This window comes from Pogoniulus pusillus, chromosome 32 (genome assembly GCF_015220805.1).
Source record: "Pogoniulus pusillus isolate bPogPus1 chromosome 32, bPogPus1.pri, whole genome shotgun sequence".
In the NCBI taxonomy this organism is placed as follows: domain Eukaryota; kingdom Metazoa; phylum Chordata; class Aves; order Piciformes; family Lybiidae; genus Pogoniulus; species Pogoniulus pusillus.
Genome location: NC_087295.1, coordinates 13,202,079 through 13,229,782, shown reverse-complemented (window position 1 = coordinate 13,229,782; position 27,704 = coordinate 13,202,079). Strand labels below are relative to the sequence as shown.

The 27,704-nt window shown below is 52.3% G+C and overlaps 3 protein-coding genes across 4 annotated transcripts in view; 1 reads left to right on the top strand and 2 right to left on the bottom strand.

The window, feature by feature from the left end:
* Positions 1-4,443, top strand: part of SLC4A7 (solute carrier family 4 member 7) — a 110,504-nt gene extending 106,061 nt beyond the window's left edge. The window contains exon 26 of the mRNA XM_064169811.1: positions 265-4,443. Within this exon, the coding sequence (XP_064025881.1) occupies positions 265-346 (82 nt within the window). The 3' untranslated portion in view covers positions 347-4,443. The remainder of the gene's footprint in view (positions 1-264) is intronic.
* Positions 4,444-6,237: 1,794 nt separating this feature from the next.
* On the bottom strand, positions 6,238-14,807 carry LOC135189362 (uncharacterized). The gene is made up of 12 exons (XM_064169620.1): positions 14,633-14,807; positions 11,567-11,628; positions 10,462-10,618; positions 9,896-10,152; positions 9,180-9,259; positions 8,846-8,943; positions 8,643-8,763; positions 8,298-8,406; positions 7,693-7,812; positions 6,999-7,099; positions 6,530-6,655; positions 6,238-6,384 (listed from the first exon to the last, which is right to left on the bottom strand). Exons 1-12 carry the CDS (start codon positions 14,805-14,807, stop codon positions 6,336-6,338), a joined length of 1,455 nt encoding a protein of 484 aa, XP_064025690.1. The 3' UTR covers positions 6,238-6,335.
* Positions 14,808-18,323: 3,516 nt separating this feature from the next.
* On the bottom strand, positions 18,324-27,529 carry HUS1 (HUS1 checkpoint clamp component). Of its 2 annotated transcripts, XR_010308065.1 has the most exons (9): positions 27,388-27,529; positions 26,956-27,083; positions 25,794-25,970; positions 24,765-24,872; positions 23,762-23,836; positions 23,349-23,448; positions 22,348-22,479; positions 19,631-20,162; positions 18,324-18,818 (listed from the first exon to the last, which is right to left on the bottom strand). XR_010308065.1 is itself a non-coding variant. In XM_064169736.1 (8 exons), exons 1-8 carry the CDS (start codon positions 27,437-27,439, stop codon positions 20,080-20,082), a joined length of 855 nt encoding a protein of 284 aa, XP_064025806.1. In that variant the 5' UTR covers positions 27,440-27,529; the 3' UTR covers positions 18,324-20,079. The 2 variants fall into 2 exon arrangements, 1 of the variants encoding a protein (XP_064025806.1); XM_064169736.1 differs by having other exon boundaries at positions 18,324-20,162.
* Between the last annotated feature and the right edge of the window lie 175 nt (positions 27,530-27,704).

Here is a 27,704-nt window from a genome sequence, read left to right as displayed (position 1 = left end):
TTCAGGAGGGGTTTTGCAAATGGTATCTGGAGATGAGATATTCCTTTAGATGATTTCTTTCTTTAAGCTTATTTCTCTGCATAATATTTAACACTGACCAGAATGTAATAGAAATAGATGATTTTCAAAGTAGTAATTTATGTTAGTGTGTGTACACATCCTGCATCAGTACTTGCATTATTCTCTGTTAAGCATAAAGCGCTTGAAAGTTAACCTTCACTGAAGTGAAACAAACCTCACGTTTTCCTCTTTGCTTTCCAACAGCCCTGAAAAACCAGACAGTGTGACAATAACTGTGGAACCTTCACCTGTGGTGAAATATGTGGATGCTGAGACCTCTTTATAGGACCGAAGCGAGGGGAGCGGAGTAGGTTTGCGTGCGTATGTAGACCGCTAGGGTATGATGCTGTCCCGTGGAAGTGTGATTCCCACCCTGTGTCTGATCCTGTCTTTGCTTAGAGCACCCTAGAGATGTTTGCAGAACGAGGCTGGCATTTTATCACCTACAAGTGGCAATCACACTTCAGCTATTTATTTTATTGGACCTTTTGAAATAGGAAGATTGTCCTGAATGCATCTTTTCAGTACCCAATACCTGCACCCAGGTTGCATCTGCTTTTACTGAGGATTACTGCTCTGCATTGCTTACAGTTTTTATACCTCTGTTTTATAATGTATGCTACAAAAGTGTTTTTTCTATGCAGGCAGTTGCTGCTGCTTGCTTTTTTGTGTGTGTGTGTCTGCAGGGTATACTACTTTTTAGTGATTTCATAGAACAAATATTAATGTGCTGTTGACAAGAACTACTGTTTTACATCTCAACTACGTGCTAGTGTTTTCTGCAGTCTATATTGTTTTCCAGAGTGGCATAAAGCCCCCAATCAGGTGGTTAGCTGATCTTTAAAATGATCCCTTCCTGCTGCATTGCTCATTTGTTTTGTTTTAATTCATTACTGTCCGATAGTAGTATGAATGCAGGAATTGTAGTTCCTGTCCCAAATCAGTATTTGCCATGCTGGACACTCCATGTTTACACAGTTATCAATTGGATTTACAGGCAGCAGTTCAGTGTGTAGGTGGTTGCACATCCTTACCACGCTCTCTTTTTTCCCCCCAGCAATCCTCAGAATCCCCAAAGCTGAGTCTGACATACTTAGCCTCACAACACAATCTTTAGGTTATTTCCCATGCTCATCAAAATGTGTTTGTTTGGGGGTTTTTTTATGCTTAATTTTTAAACTTACTGTGTATTTGATTAACTTAGCTGTAGTTTCAGCATGTAGGAGCTTTCTGATCAGTGGTATTATGCTTGTGGCATTCATGTGTACAGTTCTGACCTACATTGTAAAGGGCATATGTGATAGCACCCCAACTTATTTTTAAACATTTTATTTATTTTAGTATAAAATTTTATTGTATAAGTTGAATTGAAAAAGTAAATATTAAAGTAGATAGGATTTGGGGCGGGGGGGAGGGGAGGGAAAACTGACAAAGGTACAGTCAGTACGGTTCTTGTACTTCTGTTTTCAAGTTCTAGTGTTTAGTATTATCCTGTTTGAAATACTGAGAGTTTTATGTATAAAGATGATTTTGATCACTTGCCTGCAGTTTCTATTATAAACCAGTTTTGCCTTACAGCTTAGTTTTTTTTGGCTTTAATTTCTGCCGTGATCTCTTTACCTACCGAGCTGCCACTAGCCCTTTCTGAAGGCATTACAATGGCTTTCATTAGAATCTGGGCTCATTTAAAATTGGAAGGTGCTGTTTGCTTCATTCTGCTTTTGGCAAATTGAGGAGCTTTACCATAACCAGCAGGCTGAAGTTCTTAAGGCTGATTCTAGAGGAAGGCAGAGTTAATCTGAAAAATACCCCTTGAGGTGGAATTTTGGTGCTCTTCTGCCAGTTGTCACTTGGAGAGAAGAGAATTGGCTGTTTCAAAAAGCCATCAGTGGGAATGAATAGAAACATTTCCAAGTAGCATTTAAGTCCCACTGTCTGTTCTCATTAAGTGTAATGGAAGCTGACAGTTTAATTGAAAGCAAGTCATAGTGTACAGCAACATGAATAATGGTATCCAAACTCACAGCAGAAGTTCAGGTCAGTGGCAAGAAGGTGAGGTCTGTATTACCAGTTAAACCAGTGCTGTGGGATAACCTATATAGATGTTCCTTTTGTCTTAGTAGCCTAGCTTGTGCCTTAGCTTGTGTATGTGCTCTTTGGGAGCTTGTGTATGTGCCCTCCAGCAGTCAGACTGAGATACAGTGAAGCTATAGCAAATGGTTCCCCAAAACCATCTGCAAACTTTGCACATCCTGTCAGTTACTGACTACTAAGTAGCTCTTGCTGAATCAACAGAGGGAGGATAGTTGGGGCAGTTTACACAACACAGGTTACTGGGATTCTAGTTCAAAAGTACTTTTGTATTCATGTTCACAGTCCTGCAGCAACTTCCAAAGACACAAATCACTGGAGGGCTCTTTTTAAACTCCTCAGTACTGGAAGTCAGGCACACCTTGTATCTGGCTTCTCCTTCTGAAAGGTTAAGTTCTGTTCAGTATTACAGGAAGTGGATGTTAAGTTGAAACAGAACCAAAGTCCCCCCAAGTCTAGTCACAGTATTTCATTGTAGCTGTGTAGAAGTTGTCACTGATAGCAGAAATACCAAGTCTTTCAGAGTAGTTTACAGTGACCTTTAGTCCATTGCTCTTAGTCAGTGGCATGATAATGCTTGCACTTTTTTCCCCCATATGAAGAGCAGAAGATCTGCTATTAAGTGTGTGAGCCCCTTAAGTGATTGGCTGCTCATTTTACACCTGCTTCAAAATCATGCCTAGAATTAAAGTCAAACAACAAAGGATGTCCTTTACTATCTATAGGTATACATTTTGCCTTAATAGATGCAGAAGAGCAGTGATAAGTGCGTGCAGTCTCTGCTTGATTTGGGTTTAGTGGCAGGCTGTGGTCTGTTTTCCACAGGGGTTAAGCCCTGTAAAGACTACACCAACACATTCCCGTTCCAACATCTGGAGGAAAATAAAACTGCCCTGCACTTCTTTTTGATGTCTTGCTTTCTTGGGATGGAACTTAGTGCCACCTTGTGCCTGCCTGCAGAGCCACCTCAGGAAGTCCCTCTTTTTATTTCTTCTAACTTATTTATGAATCTGAATGTTTACACAGAGTGTAGGGCTTCATTTTGACCGCTCCATTTGAATTGCCATCACGTCAAAACGTAACCTTCACGTTTCACTTCTACTCTGCAAACCTCAGTGTTCTCAGTGACATGTTTTGCGTTCAGTTTGCCTATGCCCCCAGTTCATTCCTTCCCAGATCAATTTTGCAGCCGTGATGCATCTGTTTGTGCTTACTCAGTGAAACGTTCCCAATTGCCAAGTTTGTCACCGTGAGGCTTTGGAGTAGAGTTTGATGCCCTGCGCGGGGGTGTTTCAAGCAAACATCTTGGTCATTTTTTTTCCCTGTGTTTAGTGCAGTTTCTCCTGTAAGTTACAATTCACTCCACCTGCAGTTCAGTAGGTTCCCAACTTGTGCCCTGAGCATGGATGGGCTGGACAGGCTGTGAGATCTACCTGCAGCAAAGGAGCGCCTGTGTGGCGCTAAAGGATTGTCACGTACGTGTGTTGCGCACGCCGCAAGAGGAATGGTTGGCGGTTTTCAGGGTAGGCTGTCAGATGAACACCACTGTGATTTTAGTTCCCTCTTAGCCTTACAATTAGCAATGCTTTTATTATTCATCTAGGTCAAACAAATCAAGTAGAGTTGAAATGTGTGAATTTCAACTGATTCTACCAACAGTCATTTGTTTCCAGCAGACTTTAACAACTAGAGGCACGCAGCTTTTGAGTCCACGCAGGAGTAGTGCTACTAAAGCAAGCAAATTGCTTTAGTCGTTTGAAATCCACTTCATTTTGTTACCTTTTTAGCAAGACCTTGTAAGATGGGTGTAGTTGGCCTTGAAGTTAATCTCGAGATGCACTTTGGTATTGAGTTTGGTTGACATTTCCTTGGAACAATGAATGAAGTAGTTTGAAAATCAGCACCTTTCCTAGGTTACTTCAGTAGCAAGACTCATTTACGTGTTCTTTCTCAGTTCTTGGTGATGCAAAGGTGTCTTCCAGGCTTCAGCACCTGTAGCTGAGCCACCCTTTTGGTTTTCATACCGTTTCAACTATGATTACGGAGCGTCCTGCTCAGATTTGATGACTGCTTTTCTAATTGCAGTAATGTTTTCTTACAAAATCTGAAGCAAATGGGAACATCAACCCAAGTGCAGACTCAACATCCAGTTTATACAGAAAACACAACTCTCGGACTTGTCTTTTCACGTGAAAGATGCAGCCCTTGTTGGTTTAATCACTGCTAGAACGAAGTTCTCTTTTGTAACGTTTCAGAAAGTTGGTAAAAGCAATAAAAATCTCCTGAACTACCTTCAGGGCTTTTCTGCCTTTCTTACGTGTGAGCAGGGCACAACGGACGCTCTGCCATCGAAGCCCGCAGCCGGGTGGCTGTCGCTGCGCCTGGTGGCTGTCGCTGCGCCTGGTGGTGAGATGTTGTGCTGAGGGATGTGGTTTAGTCGAGGCCTTGTCAGTGTGCAACTGCTGCTTGGACTCGAGGAGCTTGAAGGGCTTTGCCAGTCTGAGCAGTTCTGTGAATTCTTTTCTTTCCAAAAGCAGGGGGCGAGGAGAAGGCCTCCTGTTACTGCACTGGTTCTCTTAGCTACAGTTGGAGTCTATGGGAAGCTTAAACTGGAAGCAGTACAGTCCCCTGCCCATGTTTGCTGCAGGTGGTGTGGTGGAGCGCTTCAAACTCCCTTCCCCTGCCTCTGTCAGCAGATAGCTGAATGGGGAAAGGTGAAGGTGTGAAACTGCTCTCCCCTCCCCCTGCGGGGTTGAACGGGGAGCAGAAGGCCTTTTCCTGCCGCTCCCACGCAGGTACTCTGCTGGGAAAGCCTGTGCGGGGATCTGGAAGCAGGACTGGCTGTGCTCTTGGTGCCCAGGCTGTGCTGGCTCTGGACACTTGCTCTAAGAAGAGGTTAAGCAGAGTGGCCAGAACACCTGCGTGGGGGCCTTGGTCCACTTGAGCCATTCAGATTCACTGCAGAGGTTCTCCTGCGGCACCCATCTTGGGAACCCCAGACCTGTCCTGGGAAGCCTTGAAATATTCTGGGGACCCCCAACCCATACTGGAGACCCCAGACTCATACTGGTGACCCTTTACCAATTCAGGAGACTCCAGACCCATTCAATGAACCTCCAAACCATTCTGGGGGCCCTTGGACCATACTGGGAACCCCCAGATACCTTCTGGGGATGACAGACCCATATTGAGGACTCCAGACACATACTGGAGACCACAAACCCATACTGGGGACCTCCAACTCATCCTGGAGCCCCCATGTAGCATTTGGTAAGGCAGGGGCTGGAGTGCACAAGGCTTGCCCAGTGGAGATGTTTATCTGCACAGCTTCTCCTTCTTACCCACACCTCCAGCTCTGTTCACCTGGCAGCCTCCAGCCAGTGCTCACACCACAGCCTTTGTTCCCTGTGCATGCTAATTACCTCAGTTAATTAGGTCGGGCCTGCACCCACACTCCTGCCCTTCACACTTCCACCTGTCTTAGCTGCCAGCTACACCTTCGCTTCATACTGAACTGAACCCCTAGTGGGGTCCCCAGACCCATTCTGGGCACCCTCAACCCATATGAGGAACCCAGACCCATACTGAAGACCCCAAGCATATACTGGGATCCCCAAACCACGCTGGGGACCTCAGACTCATTCTGGGAACCCCAGACCCATACTGAGGACCCCAAGCATACACTGGGACCCCCAACCCACTCTGGGGACCTCAGACTCATTCTGAGAACTCCAGACCCATACTGAGGACTCCAGACCCATACTGGGGACCCTGAATCCATATCAGGGTCCTCAGACCCCATACCAGAGTCCCTCCCAGTGCTCCCAGTACAGTCCCAGGGTCCCTTCCACTGCTCCCAGTACAATCCCAGGGTCCCTCTCAGTTCCTCTGCAGTTTCAGGTCTCTGCCTTGAGACCTCTGGAGGTCCAAGGCTGAAGGTCCAGAGGCCTCCATGGAAGCCACCTGAGATGTCCACCTCTGGAGACAGCTGAGGAGCTCCAAGCTCATTCATGGAGGCCACCTGAGAAGTCCTCCTGGAGGAGCCTTGGATCTCCTTGGTCCTCTTTAGAGCCCTGCCCCTGCCCCACTTCACCCCAGCTGACAGACCCCAGCCTGGAGCCTCCTTAGACCTTTATTTCCTCCAGGTGAGACCTCCACAGCTGAAGAACCTTCCAGAAAGTCTTCTAGCAGCTCCTGGCACCTCCACCACCACCATGAGATAACCACCGGGCACTGGTGGCAGGGAGAAGGGGTCAGGAGAAGGTCTTCAGGGACCACCTCTGGTGAGATCTTCTCACCAGAAAGCTGAAGGCCATGAGAAGGTCCCAGAAGCCCTCTGGTGGGCCCTGGTGGCCAGGAGCTGCTGGCAGACACCAACCATGGCCTCTGGCTCTGCTGCTGCTGCTGCCTGCGGCGGCTCTGGGCCACACTGCTGTAGATCTCCCTCCTGGCCTGGAAACCTTCCAAGCTCCGCAGGACCTGTGTGGCTCGAGGTGGGAGGAGGCTGCCAGGGGACAGCAGAACCTCAGCTCTGCTGACACCTCCTGGGCCTCCATGGCCCCACCTGCCCCCACCTCATCCTTCATGACACCACCTGGACCTCCATGGCCTCACCTGAACCTTCATGACCCCATCTGGAGCTTCACAGTCCTACCAGGTCCTTCAAGGCCCTACCTGGTCCTTCATGACCCCACCTGGTCCCTCAAGGCCCTAGAAGGTCCCTCCTGGTCTCTACCACATCACCCTAAGGTAGGATTTAACTTTGGCTGGCCCCAGTCCACCAGCAGAAGACAACCCCCAGGGTGGCTTTGGCAGCCAAGGTGGGATGGGGACAGCTCTGGACTCACTCAGGGTGGTGCAAAGTCTTCTGCTGGGCTGCTGCTGCCTGCTCCTGCACTGAGAGAGGGTCCCCACAGGTCATCCACCTCCTGCTGGCCACCTTAGGTTGCTGAGGGGCAGGGTGGGACAAGAAGCTGCCAAAGCCACTGGAGAAGACCTCCAAGGTGCATCTAGCCCAAGCCCACCAAGCCAGGGCACCACCCAGCCGTGGCCTTCAGCACCACCACAGCTCCTGGACCTGTCCTGGTGGATCTCCAGGAGCCACCTCCTGGACCTTCATGGTCCCACATGGCTCCAACAGGTCCTTCGTGACCCCATCTGGACCTTCATGGTCCTACCTGTCCTGGTGGATCTCCAGGGGATTCTGGAAGACCTCCAGAAAATGGAGGCTCCAACCTGGGCCAGGCCTGGACAAGTCTTGGAGGTCTCCTTCAGCCTCCTCCAGACTGAACCACTCTAGATCCCTCAGAGGTTCTCCAGACCTTTCCCCACCCTTGGTTAACCTTCTCTGCACCTTCTCCAGATCCTTAAAGTCCTCCTTGTGTTGAGGAACCTCAGCCTGACCCCAAAAGGCCACCAGTGAGGAGGCTCCTGGAGATCCACCAGGACACATCCTGGAGGTGGCTTCAGAATGTCCAAGGCAGGTCCAAGAGGTGGTTGCTGAGCCTCTCCCCCTACTGCCCACCCCAGAGGTGTCTCTACCTGTGCTGGCCCAGGCTCTTTTCCTGCCCTCCAGAACCCCCAGGTTGTCTTCTCCTGCTGCCACTGCTCCTGCCTCTGCCTCCTGCTGCGCTGCCACTCTGCGGCCACCTCCCAGACCTCCTGTAGAGGACACCAAAGTCAACAGGTGGCACCAGTAGAAGATTCCTCATCTCCTCCCTAGGGACACTTCCATGGTCCTCCAGAGGTCCTGAGACCTTCTGAGGTCATCCAGTGACATTGAGGGCTTGGAGAAGGTCCTGGAAGGACAACCAAGGTGAGGAAGGGGCTGGTGAAGGTCTCCAATCCACCCAAGGCCACCACTCATTGATTGCCTTGGAGGTCTTCTCCAAGCCAAACCCATCCATGGTCAACCTGGTCCAGGTCCAACCACTCCTCTCTTGTCCTACCACACCAGGTCCCGCTAGGAGGACACTTGTGGAGCCTCCCTGGCCAAAAGACCTTAGAGAAGACCTCTGAGCCCCATGAAGTCCATCTTTGACCCCCCAGCATCCTGCCCAGGGAGTCAACCCATGAGGTGAAGAAGCTCTGAAGGTGGCACCAGAAGGCTGACCAATAGGAGGTGCCAGCGAGGACTGAGGAGGTACCTTCAGGGCTCTCCTATTGGCTTCAGCAGCTGGAAGCTCAGCAGTGGGATGGGCTGCAGGAGAAGGCTTCTGTGGCCTGCAGGAGCTGCCCAGATGTTGGGGAAGTGACCTGTGGAGGACCCAGATGGGGTTGGGTTGGAGAAAACCTTTCAGGGTCAAGCAAAGGCCACCCATGGCCATCCCCACAGAGGACCACATTCATGAGTGATTACTCCACCTCCACCACCTCCAAAGCAAAGGCAAGGTCCACCCTGGGACCTTCTTCACTCAGGAGCTTCTGGTGGTGGCCTCCGTGAGCGCCTCCAGCTGGAGAACCCCAGCCCAGGACATGTCCTCTCCTCTCACCTGCCAGGAGCTTTCTCCTCTTGGTCCTGCTGCCGCCTCCTGCCTGGGTCCTGCTTGGGCACCACAGGGCTGGAGCCCTTCAGGTGGATCTCCAGAGGCTGCCCAGGAGACTTCTGAGAGCCTGGGGATGGAGCAAGGACTTCAGAAGAGCTTCCTGGAGGTTTGGTGGTGACCCAACATGAGGGTGGGGTGGGGGTGAGGACCTCTTCTCCTATCTCCTGTGGTCCTGTCCCTGGTGGAGACATTCTTGTGCCACCTGGAAAAGGCCTTGGCCACTGATGGGATCGTCAGGAACCTAAACCTGGAAGGCAGGACCATGGATGGTGACCTCGGATGGGCACCAGGATGGGCACCAGAGCCACCAAGCTGCCCCCACCCACTATGGACACGAAAAGGTCCTCCTGGTGAGGATGAAGAAGAGGAGGTAACGGTGGTGGCCAGAAGGTGTTGTGGAGTCTCTTACTCTGGAAAACCTCAACCCCAGCACTGTGGCACTGGTGGGGCTGGGTCCACTCCAGCTGCCCCTGGAGGACTCACCTGGGGAAGGCCTTGGCAGGCCCAGCCTGGGGCCAGCTACTGTCTGTGTTGTAGGCCTCCAGCTGCGGCAGCCACAACATCTACAGGAAGACATCAGGAGGTCACCTTCAGGAGAAGGTCACCTTCAGCCCCTTCCCAACCATTGTTGACCTTCTAGGACCTTCTCCAGCCCTTCATAGTCATCCTTGGGCTGAGGAAGCCAAACCTGACCTCACCACTGAAGCTCTCCAGACACTTCCACCCTGGTTGCCCTGAAGGAGACCTCCTGGGTCTCCACAGCTCCATGGAAGGAGCTGGGTGGAGAAGTGGCTGAAGGGCACAGCTCAGAGGGTTGTGGCCAGGCCCAATTGGAGGTTGCCAGGCCTCACCCCTTGGCCCACTCTTGGTCCAACCTCTCCAGCAGCAGCTCCATGAAGGAATGGAGAGGACCAGAGGGGCCCAAGATGCTGGCACCACCTCAGCTTCTGCTGGACACCAGGTGGAGAGGAAGTTGCCAGCTGTCCAAGCAGGGCAAGGCTCAAGGTCCTGCTGCTGGGGAGGGACAGGGCAGGGGAGGGAACAGCTCCTGGGAGAAGGTCCTGTCCATGCTGGTGGACAGCAAGGGTGAAGCAGGAGCCCAGGAGGCCCCAAAGGCCTCCTTGAGTGGTGGCCATGGAGGTCAGCAGAATGTCCAGGGAGCAGAAGGAGGTCATGGAGGCCACTCAGGCCCAGCTCACCGTGCGCAGCAGAGCACCCATGGTGGCCTTGGGCTCCAGCCTGGCAACACAGGACGGGTAGAAGCGCAGGCAGAGGAGGTCCCTGAAGCGGCAAAGGACCCCCAGGTCCTTGAAGGTGAAAGCCACCTCTTGCCCAGCCTGCAGCTGGAGGCTGAAGAGCAGCAGAGTCTCCTTCAGGCAGCCTTCCACCACCTTCTGCGGCAAGGAGGTCGCCCTGGAGAGCCAGGAGGTGTTGAGGGCCTTTGGCTGGGGGTCTCCTGGTGGCAGTGGGAGGAGAACATCATCATGGCCATCACCATCCTCATCATCACCACCACCACCATCCTCATCAACATCATCACCCCTTTGAACCTGGCCACCATCATCATCATCACCATCTTCACGGCCACCACCCTAAGCATTATCACTATCACTGTCATCCACACCTACATTATCATCACCGCAACCATCATCATCACCATCATGGAAGGAGAACATGGAGGAGGAGGAGGAGATGGAGAAGATGGAGGAGGAGAACTGGGGGTGGGGGAGGAATGGGCGAGGGGGCGAGGAGGCCTGCTGCTGACCTGGGCTGCCCTCGCTGTGCCAGGCCATGCCCTGCAGGCTGCCCTGGGCCATGTCCGGCCAGAAGCTGGGCCTGCGGAGCAGGGGGGAGTCCTCCTGGTGCCTGCAGAGCTGCTCCTGCAGCATGGCAAAGGTGCCCAGGCCTGGCACCTGCACCGCCTGTGCCAGGAGAAGAACACAGAGGTGCCAGAGCTGTGCCAGCTGCCTCCTGCCCAAGGGATTTGGTGGGCTCTACCCAACCCCCAGCCTCACCCAGACCTCTGGAAGGTCTTATCCAACCCCCCCCCCCCCCCAGAAGGAAGGTGGCTGTGGGAAGCCATCAGAGAAGGAGGCTCCTGAAGCTATGTGGGCAGGCTCCTCCAGGCTTCCTTTCAAGTCCACAAGGGTCTCCTGCTGGCACCTCCTGAGGTCCTCTCTTGGTGAGGGCAGAGCTGAGGGGCAGCAGAAGCTGACTGGACCAAGCCCTTCTTTATGACCACCACCCGAGATGACCTTTGGGGCCTCCTGGGCTCCTGCTTCACCCTTGCTGTCCACCAGCACGGACAGGACCTTCTCCCAGGAGCTCTTCCCTCCCCTGCCCTGTCCCTCCCCAGCGGCAGGACCCTATGCCTTGCCCTGCTTGGATCTCTGGCAACTTCTGCTCCACCTGGTGGCCAGCAGAAGCTGAGGTGGTGCCAGCAGCTTGGGCCCCTTTAGTCCTCTCCATTCCTTCCTGGAGCTGCTGCTGGAGAGGTTGGACCAAGAGTGGGGTGAGGCCTGGCAACCTCCAGCTGGGCCTGGCCATAACCCTCTGAGCTGTGCCCTTCAGACACTTGTTGACCTAACTCCTTCCATGGAGCTATGGAGAGCCAGGAGGTCTCCTTCAGTCTCCTCCAGGCAGAGCCACCACAGGTTCCTCAGCTGCTCCTCAGAAGTCCTCCAGAACCTTCTCCACCTTCTCCAGGCCCTTCCCCACCTTGGTTGCCCTACTCCAATCCCTCAAAGTCCTCCTTGGGCTGAGGAACCTCTGAGGATCTCCTGGCAGGTGGTCCCCGAGATCTTGCTGACCTCCCAGGGCTTTCCACCACCCCTGCCCCCAAGAGGAACCCAGGAAGCCACCAGCCCTACCTTGTCCTGCTCCAGCTGGCCCAGGATGAAGGTGGCCACAGTGTCCCAGATGGTCACTACATCTGGAGAAGGGACAGGAAAGGTCCAACCTGCTGGCCCCAGAGGACCTCCCAGGGCAGCAGAGCTTCTCCTGAAGGCCACCAGGGCCTGAATGTCACCTCCAGGCCTCAGCATGAAGACTCCCAAGAGATCCCAAAGAGTCTCCTCGTGATGGGACCCAGCAAGTCCTGTGGCCCCTCTAAGCCCCAGGGCGGGCAACCCTGGAGGAGGCCTCTCTGGGAGGAGGAAGATCTAAATCCTCACCTGTGCTAGACCTGTGTGGGAGGAGGAAGATCTAAACCCTCACCTGTGCTAGACCTGTGTGGGAGGAGGAAGATCTAAACCCTCACCTGTGCTAGCTTGAGGCTAATTGGAACGTTTTAATGAAGAAATGAGCTGATAGGCTGTGAAAAGGAACCAGTGCTGATGCCTGCTGCACTCAGAGGCCTGCTGAGATGTGTAAAAGCAAGAGCACAACACTGATCAGCCAGAGAGTCTCCAGCTGTTGGAGCTGGTGCCTGCCTTTTCTCCCGGGGCTTTTGTGGCTGTGTAACCCAACTAATCACTTTGGCTTCCAACCTCCCCTCGCTCCCCTCCGAAGTCACCTTGCACGTAAGGCAACCTCGGAGATAAGGCCGAGGGGTGGAAGGGTGGTTGGGAGCCCCTGCTGGGGACTCTGGTTTCTGGGAGGGCTGCTGTGTTTCTGTGTTGCTCTTAACTTGTAGCTATCTGTCTGTAGCTGTAAATGCTGTAATGCATTGTAACTATCTGCTTGTATCTTGTGCCAAGCTGTGGATATAAAGCTGCACTCCTTAGCCTCCACCTGGCTGAGTCTAGTCTGGGTGACTTCATGTAGGGGGAGGGAGGTGCACAGCTCCCAGACCTTCACTCCATCCCCAGCTCCTCACCCTCAGTGCGGAGCCGCAGCAGGGTGGGGAACAATCTGCTCTGCTCCGCGCTGAGTGCCACATCCCAGCAGCTTCCCATCCTGCCTCCTGTTGGCTCGGAGGCGGAGATGGAGGAGGGGGAGATGGAGGAGGAGCTCGAGGGAGGACCTTCTCCAAGGCCTCCTCAGCACCACCTCCAGCCCATCCTGCCCTGCACCTCCGTGTTGCTGCTGGAGGACCCTTCTGTGATGTCACCTCTTTGGGCGAGCTTTCTGATGCCATCCGGGAGACAACCAGGAGGGGAGAAGTCCACCCTGGGCCCCCCCCCTTGGACATCTTCTGCCTCTCCCAAGGATCCCACTCAGCTGTAGGCCAAGCTTGGGGAGCTGAGGACCTGCTCCAGCTTATCTGCTCTGGGCAGGCTGGAGAGGACCTTTTGGGGGCCTCTTAGCTGCCCTTTCCCACTCATTTTTATTCCCATTTTGCTCCATTTTATCCCAGATTTATTCATTTCCTTGCTTTTTTCACCATCTCCCCTCTTTTATTCTTCATCTTCCCCTTCCTTCCTCATTTTCCCTCTTCTAATTTCTCTCCTTTCCAACCCATTTTTATCCCCATTTTATGCCAGTGTTGCTCCTGCCCTGCCATTTCTCCTCATTTCCCCTCTTTTCTCCCTTCTTTCCCTTTTCTCCCACTTTTTGCCCATTTTCTCCCTTTCCCCCCACATTTTCTTCCCATTTCTTACCCTTTCCCTCCTATTTTCTTGCTTTGTCTCCTAATTTTCCCTCTTCTCTCTTTTACTCCCTTTCCCCACATTTTCTCCCCTTATCTTCTCATTTCTCCCCTTTCCCACTCATTTCCATCCCCATTTTGCTCCATTTTATCCCAACTTTGCCCCTTTCCTTGCCTTTTCTCCTAATTTTCACTCTTTTCTCCCCACTTTTCTCCCTTTCCTTCCCATTTCCCCCTTTCTTCCTCCTCTTCATGCCCTTTCCTGTCTTTTCACCTCACCAAACTCTTTCAGGTGGGAACGGCTCCTGGGGGTGTCCCAAGCAAACCTGGCAGCTGGCAGCAGAGCATCATCATGTCACAGAATCACAGACTCATAGAATCAGCCAGGCTGGAAGAGACCTCCAAGATCATCCAGTCCAACCTAGCACCCAGCCCTAGCCAGTCAACCAGACCATGGCACTAAGTGCCTCATCCAGGCTTTGCTTCAACACCTCCAGGCACGGCGACTCCACCATCTCCCTGGGCAGCCCATTCCAATGCCAATCACTCTCTCTGCCAACAACTTCCTCCTAACATCCAGCCTAGACCTCCCCTGCCACAACTTCACACTCTGTCCCCTTCTTCTGGTGCTGGTTGCCTGGGAGAAGAGACCAACCCCACCTGGCTACAGCCTCCCTTCAGGGAGTTGTAGACAGCAATGAGCTCTGCCCTGAGCCTCCTCTTCTGCAGGCTGCACACCCCCAGCTCCCTCAGCCTCTCCTCACAGGGTTTGTGCTCCAGGCCCCTCCCCAGCTTTGGCGCCCTCCTGTGGACACCTTCCAGTACTGCAACATCTCTCTTGAATTGAGGAGCCCAGAACTGGACACAGCACTCAAGGTGTGGCCTGACCAGTGCTGAGTACAGGGGCAGAATAACCTCCCTTGTCCTGCTGGCCACACTGCTCCTGAGCCAGCCCAGGATGCCATTGGCTCTCTTGGCCACCTGGGCACACTGCTGCCTCATCTTCAGCTACTACCTACCAGTACCCCCAGGTCCCTCTCTGCCTGCCTGGTCTCAGCCACTCTGTCTCCAGCCTGTAGTGCTGCTTGGGGTTGTTGTGGCCAAAGTGCAGAACCCTGCACTTGGCCTTGTTCAGTCTCATCCCATTGGCCTCTGCCCACCCATCCAGCCTGGCCAGGTCCCTCTGCAGGGCTCAATCCCCTCGTCGAGATCATCAATAAATACACAGAACGGGGCTGTGCCCAGCACTGATCCCTGGGGCACACCGCTGGTGACCGCTGCCAGCTGGCTGTGGCACCATTCACCACCACCGTCAGTGCCGCCCTTAGTGCTACACCCACACTGCGCTTGCGCGCAGGCTCCAGCAGGGGAGCGCAGCTGCCCTGCACCCGTGTCCGATGAACGGTACCGTCTCTATCGCGGAAGGTCGTCCTCTGCGGGCGGTGAGGAAGGAAGGGGACACCCGCCCGGCCAGCCAGCGCGGCCGAACCAGCCCTGGCGAGCAGGGCGGCGACAGGCGCCGCAGCCAGAGCGCCCGCACGGGTGGCGCCCAAAGTAAATATGGCGGCTCCCCTAAGCGTCATTACGTCAGTTCTGCCCGTCCCGCTAGGCTAAGGGGGCGCGCAGCCCCAAGCAAACATGGCGGCTCACGCCGCAGCGTCAGCGCGTCACTTCCGCCCGTAGAGCCCCGTGGCTGCCTCATGGCGCCCCGCAAGCCCGATACAAACTCTTAGTGCTATGGCTACCCCACAGGGCCCCACAGGCCGTCACAGCTGCCCCACAGAGCCCCGCGGTATCCCACAGACTCACACAGCTGCCTCACAGCTCCCCACAGAGCCACACAGAACCTCACAGCTCCCCACAGAAACACACAGCTGCCTCACAGCTCCCCACAGAACCTCACAGCTCCCCACAGAGCCACACAGAACCTCACAGCTCCCCACAGAAACACACAGCTGCCTCACAGCGCCCCACAGAGCCACACAGAACCTCACAGCTCCCCACAGAAACACACAGCTGCCTCACAGCTCCCCACAGAGCCACACAGAACCTCACAGCTCCCCACAGAAACACACAGCTGCCTCACAGCTCCCCACAGAGCCACATGGAACCTCACAGCTCCCCACAGAGCCACACGGAACCTCACAGCTCCCCACAGAAACACACAGCTGCCTCACAGCGCCCCACAGAGCCACACAGAACCTCACAGCTCCCCACAGAGCCACACAGAACCTCACAGCTCCCCACAGAAACACACAGCTGCCTCACAGCTCCCCACAGAGCCACACAGCACCTCACAGCTCCCCACAGAGCCACACAGCACCTCACAGCTCCCCACAGAGCCACACAGCACCTCACAGCTCCCCACAGAGCCACACAGAACCTCACAGCTCCCCACAGAGCCACACAGAACCTCACAGCTCCCCACAGAAACACACAGCTGCCTCACAGCTCCCCACAGAGCCACACAGAACCTCACAGCTCCCCACAGAGCCACACAGAACCTCACAGCTCCCCACAGAGCCGCACAGGACCTCACAGCTCCCCACAGAGCCACACAGAACCTCACAGCTCCCCACAGAGCCACACAGAACCTCACAGCTCCCCACAGAAACACACAGCTGCCTCACAGCGCCCCACAGAGCCACACAGAACCTCACAGCTCCCCACAGAGCCACACAGAACCTCACAGCTCCCCACAGAAACACACAGCTGCCTCACAGCTCCCCACAGAGCCACACAGCACCTCACAGCTCCCCACAGAGCCACACAGCACCTCACAGCTCCCCACAGAGCCACACAGAACCTCACAGCTCCCCACAGAAACACACAGCTGCCTCACAGCTCCCCACAGAGCCACACAGAACCTCACAGCTCCCCACAGAGCCACACAGAACCTCACAGCTCCCCACAGAGCCACACAGAACCTCACAGCTCCCCACAGAAACACACAGCTGCCTCACAGCTCCCCACAGAGCCACACAGAACCTCACAGCTCCCCACAGAGCCACACAGAACCTCACAGCTCCCCACAGAGCCACACAGAACCTCACAGCTCCCCACAGAGCCGCACAGGACCTCACAGCTCCCCACAGAGCCACACAGAACCTCACAGCTCCCCACAGAGCCACACAGAACCTCACAGCTCCCCACAGAAACACACAGCTGCCTCACAGCGCCCCACAGAGCCACACAGAACCTCACAGCTCCCCACAGAGCCACACAGAACCTCACAGCTCCCCACAGAGCCACACAGAACCTCACAGCTCCCCACAGAAACACACAGCTGCCTCACAGCTCCCCACAGAGCCACACAGAACCTCACAGCTCCCCACAGAGCCACATAGCACCTCACAGAGCCACACAGAACCTCACAGCTCCCCACAGAGCCACACAGAACCTCACAGCTCCCCACAGAGCCACACAGCACCTCACAGAGCCACACAGAACCTCACAGCTCCCCACAGAGCCACACAGAACCTCACAGCTCCCCACAGAGCCGCACAGGACCTCACAGCTCCCCACAGAGCCACACAGAACCTCACAGCTCCCCACAGAGCCACACAGAACCTCACAGCTCCCCCATAGAGCCCCACAGAAACACACAGCACCCCGCAGCTGTTGCATAGAGCCCCATAGCCACCTTGTAGTGCCCCACAGAGTCCAAGAGCTGCTTCATAGCTGCCCCATAGAGTCCCATAGTATCCCAAAGAGTCACACAGCTGCCCCATAGAAACACACAGCACCCCGCAGCTGTCACATAGAGCCTCATAGCCACCTTGTAGTGCCCCATAGAGTCCCAGAGCTGCTTCATAGCTGCCCCATAGAGTCCCATAGCACCCCAGAGTCACACAGCTGCCTCACAGCTCCCCATAGAGCCACACAGAACCTCACAGCTCCCCCATAGAAACACACAGCACCCTGCAGCTGTCACATGGAGCCCCATAGCCACCTTGTAGTGCCCCACAGAGCCCCAGAGCTGCTTCATAGCTGCCCCATGGAGCCCCATAGCTGCTCTGTAGTACCCCATAGTCTCATAGCTGCCTCACAGCTCCCCATAAAGACCTAGAGTGCCCCACAGCTAACCCGTAGAGCCAGACAGAGTGCCACAGCTGTCCCACAGACCCCACAATGCCCCATAGAGCCCCACAGCTGCCACTCCCTCCCCCCAAGGCTCACGGCCCCCAAGCTGTGGCACCTCTGGGGCCACAGTGCCTGGCAGGGCCTCTCCTGCCCCATGGATTCACCCCCAGAGATGCCCAACACGCATGGAGTGAGATCCTGCCACATCCATCCTGACCCATAAGATCTTCCCACATAGATCCCTCCCTCATATATCCAGACCCTTAGAGCCCCATCAATCCCACCCACGGATCCCTCCCTCACAAGTTCTGCCCCATCCACCCAGCCCCACTGATCCTGTCTCATAGATCCCTCTGATTTGATTGGGAATGGTTTGAAGAGGCAGGAATTATCCAAACAGAGTTGTGCTTCTTTTCCCAAAGCCCTACCCAAAACAGTTACCTTCATGCTCAGGTCGGGAATTATCCCCAGGATGCTTATGGCAATTTTGGCAATTTAGGCAAGGCAGAAAATGGCAGAGGCCAAGCCACAAAACAGCCTCACCTCACTGCGAGAGCAGAGGCAGAGCAGAGCCCTAGGGAGAGGCTGAGAGCGCACAGCATTCACTCGCGAGAGTGGTGCAGAAGCTGGAGATGCTCCCTGGGTCTCCTTTGCAGCAGCCTCTGCAGGCTGCAAGTTGTATCACAGTATCCCAGTATCACCAAGGTTGGAAGAGACCTCACAGACCATCAAGTCCAACCCTTTACCACAGAGCTCAAGGCCAGACCATGGCACCAAGTGCCACGTCCAAGCCTGCCTTGAACAGCTCCAGGGACGGCGACTCCACCACCTCCCCGGGCAGCCCATTCCAGTGTCCAATGACTCTCTCAGTGAAGAACTTTCTCCTCACCTCCAGCCTAAATTTCCCCTGGCACAGCTTGAGGCTGTGTCCTCTTGTTCTGGTGCTGGCCACCTGAGAGAAGAGAGCAACCTCCTCCTGGCTACAACCTCCCCTCAGGTAGTTGCAGACAGCAGACTTCTTCTCTGGAGCCTTTCAAGGCTCCCACTTTTATTTATTTTGTATGAAAGAAACAGACCCCCAACACCTCCTCTGGCACTTGTAACTTCTTTCAACACTAGCAGAGCCCCCATAGCCAAGAGCCATTATTCCTAGCTCTTCTGCTACACCAGCAGAAGCCATTTCTATCAGCTTAGGCAGAAGGCATTTCTCAAAGGAGAACAAACTACATTCACAGTGTGTGCTCTGTACCATACTCTGCAGCTTTCCCTTCTCCTCAGGAGAAAACCCAGGACTATTTCCCACACATCTCTTACCCTGCCATTACTGTAACCTGCTTTACAGCTGTTTTCACCTCACACAGACTTTGTGTGCAAATGCAGGTGCCAGTCTAAACCAACAGGGTTTTGAGGATGCTTTCTGTTTAGTCTGATAGAAATGGTGGAAGAAGGCACAGAAGCATAACATTTTCAGGCCACTGTTTCTCCTTCATCCTTCTCTTGACCACTTGCACCTGCAAGAACAGAAAGAGTTAATTGCTCCATTAAGCTCAATATCCCCTGAAAAAGAAAACCAAAACCTCCAAACCCAACACTCCTTGCAACAAGAGCTAGGCAATAGTCTAGCAGAAACTCCTGGACCCATTTGGCAGCAAAGATCATTTCCAAAACAAGAAGTTTGACAAGATACTTAAAACACTGAAGGCTAAAAGAACACTGCCAAGTAACAAGTACAGTCACAGCTGGAATGAGAAGGAAAGCACCTCAGAACATAACCAGAAAGTAGGAGCAGGGGCACTACTCCTGGCAGTGAGACTTTAGGTCATGCTCTTGGCTGCTCAGTATCAGGGCCTAGCTGCACTCTCTCCATGTCTGGTGCCATGATGACACAGGTTGTACAATGCTTTCCATCCAGAGACAGAAAAATGTGATGCACAGAAAATGTGCCCTGTGTATGTCACTCCAACTACTGTGTTCACACATCCTCACAGGACATTCATTCTGTACATGGAGATTTTCACTGCCCACATGAACGAGGTAATTCAGATTGTTTATCTCCTCCTCTCAGGCCAAGAGCTAAGCACACAACAAGTTCAAGTATTAACAGATAGTGAAGTATGTTGGAACAAATGAGATCAAACAATAAAACCAGCTACAAACAGGTGCTGTTCCTTGACATTTGTTCAATGCTGTGCCATGCTGGCAGCCACAAGAAGCTTCTCTGCCTCAGACACATTTCTGCTGATGCAGCAGCAACATTCTGTTCATATATATCACTGATGGAACAGAAGGCAATCCAGTACCACTTCAGAAAGTCTGTGCTTACCTGTCCAGGCAAACACCAATCTGCTAGCCCTCCAGAGGGCTTTCCTGCTCCATGGAGGTATAAAAGGTTGCTCAGAGATCCCCTATCTTGGACCTGAGTACACTCAGCAGAAGCTCCAGGCATCAATTCTACCTTTCTTGGCAACGAAATAGACGGCATTACATTGCTTCCCTGCAGCTCAAAACATCCCAAAAGCACATAAAAATATCAGCTTTGCCCCCTGTAAGGCTCATGCATTGCATGTCAGCTTCCCAGCACTGCATGCTTCATAGGGTGTAACTCTTCACAGAAATGGCTTTCCAGATGAGGACATCTCAGCAGTTTCATAAATACAGAAGTACTGTCCATCTGATGGCTGCATATCACCACACCAGTTCCCCAATGACTCCAAGTTGTCAGGCATCGTGGAAAAGGCTTCTGCTTGGAAAACAACCTACATTCCAAAACATTCAGGCAAGTGCTGGAATAAAATACTGAAGTGAAACATCCTCGTGGAGCAAGATGAAGTGGACAATTCTTTTACTTACAATATCTGTAAAGAGAAATAAACAACAACAAAAAAATACCCACACCATGCTAATTCAGTTTAAGGCAGGAAAATACAGAATCATAGAATCAACCAGATTGGAAAAGACCTCCAAGCTCAGCCAGTCCAACCTAGCACCCAGCCCTAGCCAATCAACCAGACCATGGCACTAAGTGCCCCAGCCAGGCTTTGCTTCAACACCTCCACCACCTCCCTGGGCAGCCCATTCCAATGCTGACAACAACTTCCTCCTAACATCCAGCCTAGACCTCCCCTGGCACAACTTGAGACTGTGTCCCCTTGTTCTGGTGCTGGTTGCCTGGGAGAAGAGACCAACCCCACCTGGCTACAGCCTCTCTTCAGGTAGTCATGGACAGCAATGAGGTCTGCCCTGAGCCTCCTCTTCTGCAGGCTGCACACCCCCAGCTCCCTCAGCCTCTCCTCACAGGGCTGTGCTCCAGGCCCCTCACCAGCTTTGTTGCCCTTCTCTGGACACCTTCCAGCACCTCAACATCTCTCTTGAATTGAGGGGCCCAGAACTGGACGCAGCACTCAAGGTGTGTCCTGACCAGTACTGAGTACAGGGGCAGAATAACCTTCCTCATCCTACTGGCCACACTGCTCCTGACACAGACCAGGATGCCATTGGCTCTCTTGGCTACCTATACCCTAAAATTATATCTTCTGTGGAATGCTACCAAAAGAATGATTCCACCTCTTCTGTCAGAAAGATGACTAGATGTATGTGCTACAGTTTGAGGCTAATTGGAATATTTTTGTGAGAAAAATTAGATTACAGGCTGTGAAAAGAAACAATGCTGATGTCTGCTTCACTCATGGGCTTGCTGAGATGTATAAAAACAAGAACACAAGTACAGACAAGACAGAGAGTGTGCGTGTCTGTTGCAGTGGGTGCCTGTGCTTTTTCTTCCTGCATAACCCAACTAATTCTGCTTCTAACCCCCCCTTGCCAACCCTCCAAGTTCACCTTGCATGTAAGGCATACTCTGGGATAAGGTAGAGGAGTGGAAAGAAGGTGGAAGGGTGGTTGGGAGCCCCTCCTGGGGACTGCTTTCTGAGTGCTGTGTTTCTGTGTAACTTTTCACTTGTCTATTTCTCTATAGAGCTGTCTATATTTGTGAGGTATTGTAACTATCTGCTTATATCTTGTGCTAAGCTGTGAATATAAAGCTTCATTCCTTAACCTCCAGCTGGCTGAGTCTGGTCTGGGTGATCTTCATAAGGGAGAGGAAGCAGTAAACTCCTAAATCATCACAATGTATCAATAATGTAATCTTTGATACTAATAATGTAATCTTCAAGTCCTTGAGGGTTTATGAAACACTCTGAAGAGTCTAATGAAAGCTGGTATCAAAAAGTGTATATATATACATACACACATATACACAATCTTAGAACAGTTTAGGTTGGAAGGGACCTCAAGGATTGTCCAGTTCCAATCCCCTGCCACAGGCAGTGACACCTCCCACTAGAACAGGTTGCTCAAGGCCTCATCCAGCCTGGCCTCGAACACCTCCAGGGAGGAAGCATCCACAACCTCCCTGGGCAACCTGTGCCAGTGTCTCAACAATATATAGAGCTATAATGCTATACCCAAGACTTAAATCCTCAGCATCTGCCCTAAACCATAGCACAGAGATGTTCTCAGGAAAAGCACTGCGAGTTAAACCCCAGTGCAGACTCCTGGTATAAAGAACATATTATTTCTCTTCCAACCTGGTTGATTCCATGATTCTATGGCTGGAAACACAAGCTGCATCAAAAGCATTTTGGTCATTAGAATTGATTTGGGGGTGAATGCAAGAAGGGAAAAATCCCAACTGAACAAACACATCAGTAAATCCCAGGTTCTCTGCTAGAAACTAGGGTTGTACTCTCAGAGTTTGAAAAAAAAATACCCCCTCAGACTTCAAAAGACTCCTCCTGATTAGTCAGCCTGAGTATTCAACTTGATATGGCCTGGCTGAACTGGATTTTGAAGACTTTTTTTCTTTCCCCAAACACATAAAGCCTGAAGTTTACTGCTTAGAAACAGCAACATTACTAAGTCTTCATGTACGGTAAACCCAGTCAACAGGCAAACCAGAAGACACACTGGTCCTGCTGAGACTACAGGAATGACAAACACACCTCCAGAACTGGCAATTGCAAGCAGAGCTGTTGAACTTACTGCACAGTGCTTTTGTGGGGTTGACCTGCTGTCCAGCAAGCAGCTGCTGCAGCTTCTTGATATCTATGCGTGCCTCAGCCATACTTTCCAAATCTCTGTCTGGAGCAGAACTCGGGCACCCATCCTCTGATGCTAAAAGCACAAGAACACAATGCTTCATCAAAACATCAATCAGAAGGAGTACTGGGCTAGTTTGAGCCTAGCTGGGATATTTTAGTGACAACAATTAGATGATAGGCTGTGAAAAGGAAACAATGGTGATGTCTGTTGCACTCATAGGCCTGCTGAGATGTAGAAGAACACAAACACAGATAACAGAGTTGCTCTCTGGCTTCAGCCGCCTCCCTTCTCTCCATTCTGCTGTCTGTGTAACTAATCCCTCTGCTTCCTAACCCCCCAGCCAATTCTCCAAACTCACCTTGAAAGTAAGGCAAAGTCTGGGGTAAGGTAGAGGAGTGGAAAGGGAGTGAAGGGGTGGGTGGGAGCCCCTCCTGGGGACTCAGGTTTCTGGGAGGGCTGTTGTGCTTCTGCATTACTTTTCAACTTGTCTATTTCTGTCTGTAGCTGTCTAGATTGTAAATACCTGCTTGTATATTGTGCTAAGCTGTGAATAGAAAGCTCCATTCTAATTTCCAGCTCAGCTGAGTCTGGGTGATTTCTTAAGTGTGGGAAGGTAGGTAACACCCAAACCATCACAATATCAACACCTACTTGGACACAACTGATCATCACCAAAGAACTGCAGCCAATCAGTTTTCAGAACAGCAGTGCCAGGAAGAGAAAGCCCACTTCTCCTACAAAGCTGTTGAGGATACTGGAATAGATTCCCTCCCCAAAGAGGAACAGGCAGCACCCACTTTTCTTTTCAAGGTTGCATTTGAAGACCTCAAAGTACACAATGGCACTTTGTAAAGACTAACAGAAGGTGAATACTGTTATCAGCACCACACTTAAGTGAGGAGAACAGACAGACAGAAGAGGCAACAAGAAGGGAAACTCACCCCAGGGAGGATTTCCTAAGTCTTTAAAATGTGTTGTTACAGACACTAAGTCAGTTTCTATTTTCAGGTTCATTTCTCCATTCAAGTTTGCCTCAATCACCTGCAATGCAATCAGAACTTCAGGCAGGTCACCTTCACACTGCAGAATTACAGAGCAGCTTTGCTCAAATACAAGGCTCCAGAAGCACTTCAGTGCCTTCAAAGCTCAACTGTACTTTTTGAACATTTGAACGTTCAGCCGTAAAACACATTCCTCATTATTCCTGTGTGAATTATCCTAGACCAACCTCTCTGAAATTACAAACAAAACACCCTAATTTGTTCTTCAGTACTTTGAGAACAAGTACTGGCTTTGGGAAATTCAAGTGCTGAGGAAAAGGCTTTAGAAGAGACCGAAGCTGGCCTTAACTTACAATGGAATTGCTGAGATTCTTCATTCTCTCCACAACACTCTTCATTGTTTTCAGCACTGGTAGGTAAATACTGACCTAGGAAGACATAAAAACTGCATTCACACAAATATTTCACCTGTGCCTGGCACGTGGTGCATTTATTCCTCCCTTCAGTTCTGGTTTATTTTGTTCCCTATCACCTACTGAGTGCACAAGGCACACTAGTCAACTGAAATCAGCAAATGACTCAGGAACAGAGGAACTCTTTCCCACTCCACCAACGACCCATCACACTAACAACTGCCTCAGCTAGGCTATTCCAAATCTGTGTTCAAAACAAAAGCAGTGACACGTTTTTGGAGACCAGATTCTCACAATAACCAGCATCTGTGTTACTGAGCAGTTAATAGTTACTCTGGTCAAAAAGGAAAGAACATGATTCCTGCGGTACTGTCACCAGCACAGAACTGAAAGAACAGAACAAAGTACATTGTGCTTCTACCAAGTCATGTGTCTTCAGAATTCAAACACTCTCAGCTGCAGAGGTAGCAGACATCTACAACCTCAAAAGGGAACATATTTGCACAAAGACTTCTCCTTGCAACTCTGCTAGAAGTCAAAATAAATGATTTTTATGTAGCCCCTCTGTCTTATCTAACACTGCCAGGCAAGCCACAAGTAGCTGAAAGAACAGATTATTTGGACCACTTTGTACCCACACAGCTGAAACAGTCTAAACCTGTGTGGTTTGGAGGTGCTCCTACCTAAACCCATGCAACTCCTTTGCCCCTCCTTCCCTCCACCCTACCCTGTCTATCATCCCAAAAACTAGTAACCACCCACTACTTTTTCACAGGTTCTGAACTCTCTTGTCGAGATGGAAACCAAGTCCTAACCCTTTTCAAAGTTCTGGCCTCCAGGCTTCCCTCTTTCCTTTCACCTCCCCTCTGGCAATATACTCTGCAGCAATAGCATTCCACTTGCAGCCTCCCACTCCCTTAAGGAATACAAAACAGTGGCTTACATCAAAGTCTGGCATGCTGGGCTCTCTGAAGTCATTCCACAATCTTCTGGGAATAACCCCCACGGGAATGTCATGTGTCACAACCCTACTGCTGCTTGATAAGGATGGCTTGAGGGAGAGAGAGAAGATGCTCTTGCAGTTATAAACAGCTCTGGAATTCCAACTTGTGTCCCAAACACTCAGTCCTAGTTTTCCATAGGTTCCTAACAGTCCACTATTAAGTGGACCTCCCTTTTTTTAATAGGGAGGAGGTTGTGAGCTATCAGTCACTACTATCTCTAAGCTACACTTAAAAGTTGAAGAGGTGAATCAAGTGTTGTTAAGGACAACCACAAAATTAATTGGAAGACAGCAGTTTGAGATCCAGTGGCAGGACAGCCAAAAGAAAAACAGGAGAAAAAAGAAAAGGGTGTTTCAACCACAGAGCTTTCACTCTTCCACCATCTCCTCCTTGTGCTTTGGAAAATACAGCACTCACTCTGTGTGCCACGGTGGAGGCTAATGAAATGGAAAATGGCATGGCTGCTCTTTACTTGGTTTTCTAGACTTACATCAAAGACTGCAACAGTTTCTACTTGATCTTCGGAAAGATCTAGTAGATCAAGTAGGAAAGGCACTTAAAGAGCTCTTCCTTAATCATAGAATGGTTTAAGTTGGAAGGGACCTCAAAGATCATCCAGTTCCAACCCCCTGCCATAGGCAGGGACACCTCCCACTACACGAGGTCGCTCAAGGCCTCATCCAACCTGGCCTGGAACACCTTCATGGAGGGAGCAGTCACAACCTCTCTGGGCAACCTGTGCCAGTGTCTCACCACCCTCACTGCAAAGAACTTCTTCCTAACATCTACTCTGAATCTCTGCAGTTTAAACCCATTCCTCCTTGTCTTGTCATTACAAGACCTTGTAAATAGTCCCTCCCCAGCTTTCCTGTAGCCCCCTTCACATACTGGAAGGCCACTATAAGGTCTCCTCGAAGCCTTCTCCTCCCCAGGCTGGACACTGGAGATAAAAGCATGGTTGCACTTACTAGCTCCACAGCAACTCTGAGACAGGGGCAGTGTTTGTTTGTCAACTTCATCTTCACCGTCTTAGCACTCTGGGCAGTTTTTAATGCTCTTGAAAGGTTTTCAGGCACCAACTCTAAGTAGATTTCATTGTGGTCTGTAGCTACACCTTCCATCTGAAATTCATCGAAGAAATTCCCCTGCAATTAATTAGAAGTTGGGAAATAAAACAAAGCCACCAAAAAGGAGGGACAAGTTCACGTTTGCCTATCTGACCTTATGCTTACAACTGCATGCTTACAATTGGTAGGTTCCCTCTACCTGGCACCGTCTGCAGGAGCCAAGCCAGGCTGCGTCAGAACTAATTAACCTCAGATCCTCCCCTAGCATTTATCAGGCCTCAAAGCAAGGGATCTGATGAGTGAATTAATGTTTTCCTCTTTCCAGCTTTGCTCAGGCACACACCAAAGTTTTATGCTGAGGTGACAACAAAGTTAAAGAGGATGCCTGGCCGGACAGCAGCCCTGTGCAACCAACAGGAGACCCTGCCAAAGAGTGCCCCCAGCACCCAGCCAGGCCTCCAGAGCCCTGTGCAACCAACAGGAGACCCTGCCAAAGAGTGCCTCCAGCACCCAGCCAGTCCTCCAGAGCCCTGTGCAACCAACAGGCGACCCTGCCAAAGAGTGCCCCCAGCACCCAGCCAGGCCTCCAGAGCCCTGTGCAACCAACAGGCGACCCTGCTAAAGAGTGCCTCCAGCACCCAGCCAGGCCTCCAGAGCCCTGTGCAACCAACAGGAGACCCTGCCAAAGAGTGCCTCCAGCACCCAGCCAGGCCTCCAGAGCCCTGTGCAACCAACAGGAGACCCTGCCAAAGAGCACCTCCAGCACCCAGCCAGGCCTCCAGAGCACTGTGCAACCAAAAGGCAGCCCTGCTAAGGAGCACCTCCAGCACCCAGCCAGGCCTCCAGAGCCCTGTGCAGCCAAAAGGAGACCCTGCTAAAGAGTGCCTCCAGCACCCAGCCAGGCCTCCAGAGCCCTGTGCAACCAACAGGAGACCCTGCCAAAGAGTGCCTCCAGCACCCAGCCAGGCCTCCAGAGCCCTGCCCCGTGCGGCCTTGCAGACCGGACCCGACTCGGTGCTCTGCTCTGCAGCGGCACAGGGTGACGGCACCTCCCGGGGCTTACCTGGCACAGCTCGCACCACATACTGACACCTCCGTTCGCTACTTTATCGGAGAGGATGAAATACAGCTTGCTGGCAGTGAGGCGCAGAGTGCAGGTCTTGGCTAACTTGGCGATCGTGTTAATGACACCTGGCGGTGAGAGGGGAGGGTCACGGCGGTAACCGCTTCACACGTCCCGAACCAGAGGGGCAGGAGTGAAACGTGGCCGGCTCCGAACAGGCAACCGGCGCTGCTGCTGCAGCTCCCAGACACCGGGGGCTAAAAGGAAGCGCCCAGCGCTGCCTCCCCCCACGGAAACGGCCTCTAGGCCCGCGGCCTGGGCCTCACGGTGCCGCCAGCGCGCTCAGCCCCTCCGCTCTCCCTTCCCCGGGAGAGGCGGCCCCGGCCGCCCGCTGAGGCCCAGCCGCTCTCCGGCCCGGCCCGGTACACTCACGGCTGAAGTGGTTGAGGCAGGCGAGATCCACGATCTTAGCCCGAAAGCGCATGGCGGCGCCTGAGCGCGGCGCTCGGCCGCCAGGCGCCGGTCAGCGGAGCGGCGATGCCCTGCGCCAGCCCGGAAGCTGCCGAGGGGCCGCGGCGCTGCGGCGGGGGCGGGCGGGCGGCGGGGGCGGGGCGCGGCTGGCCGCTCCCACAGCACCGCTGCGGCCGGCGGGGAGGAGCTGCCCCGGGGCAAAGCCTCGCTGCGCTGTGGCGGTGTGGATCCAGGCAGCTGTGAGTTCTGCTCCAGGACCTTAAAAGGTCATCCAGCCA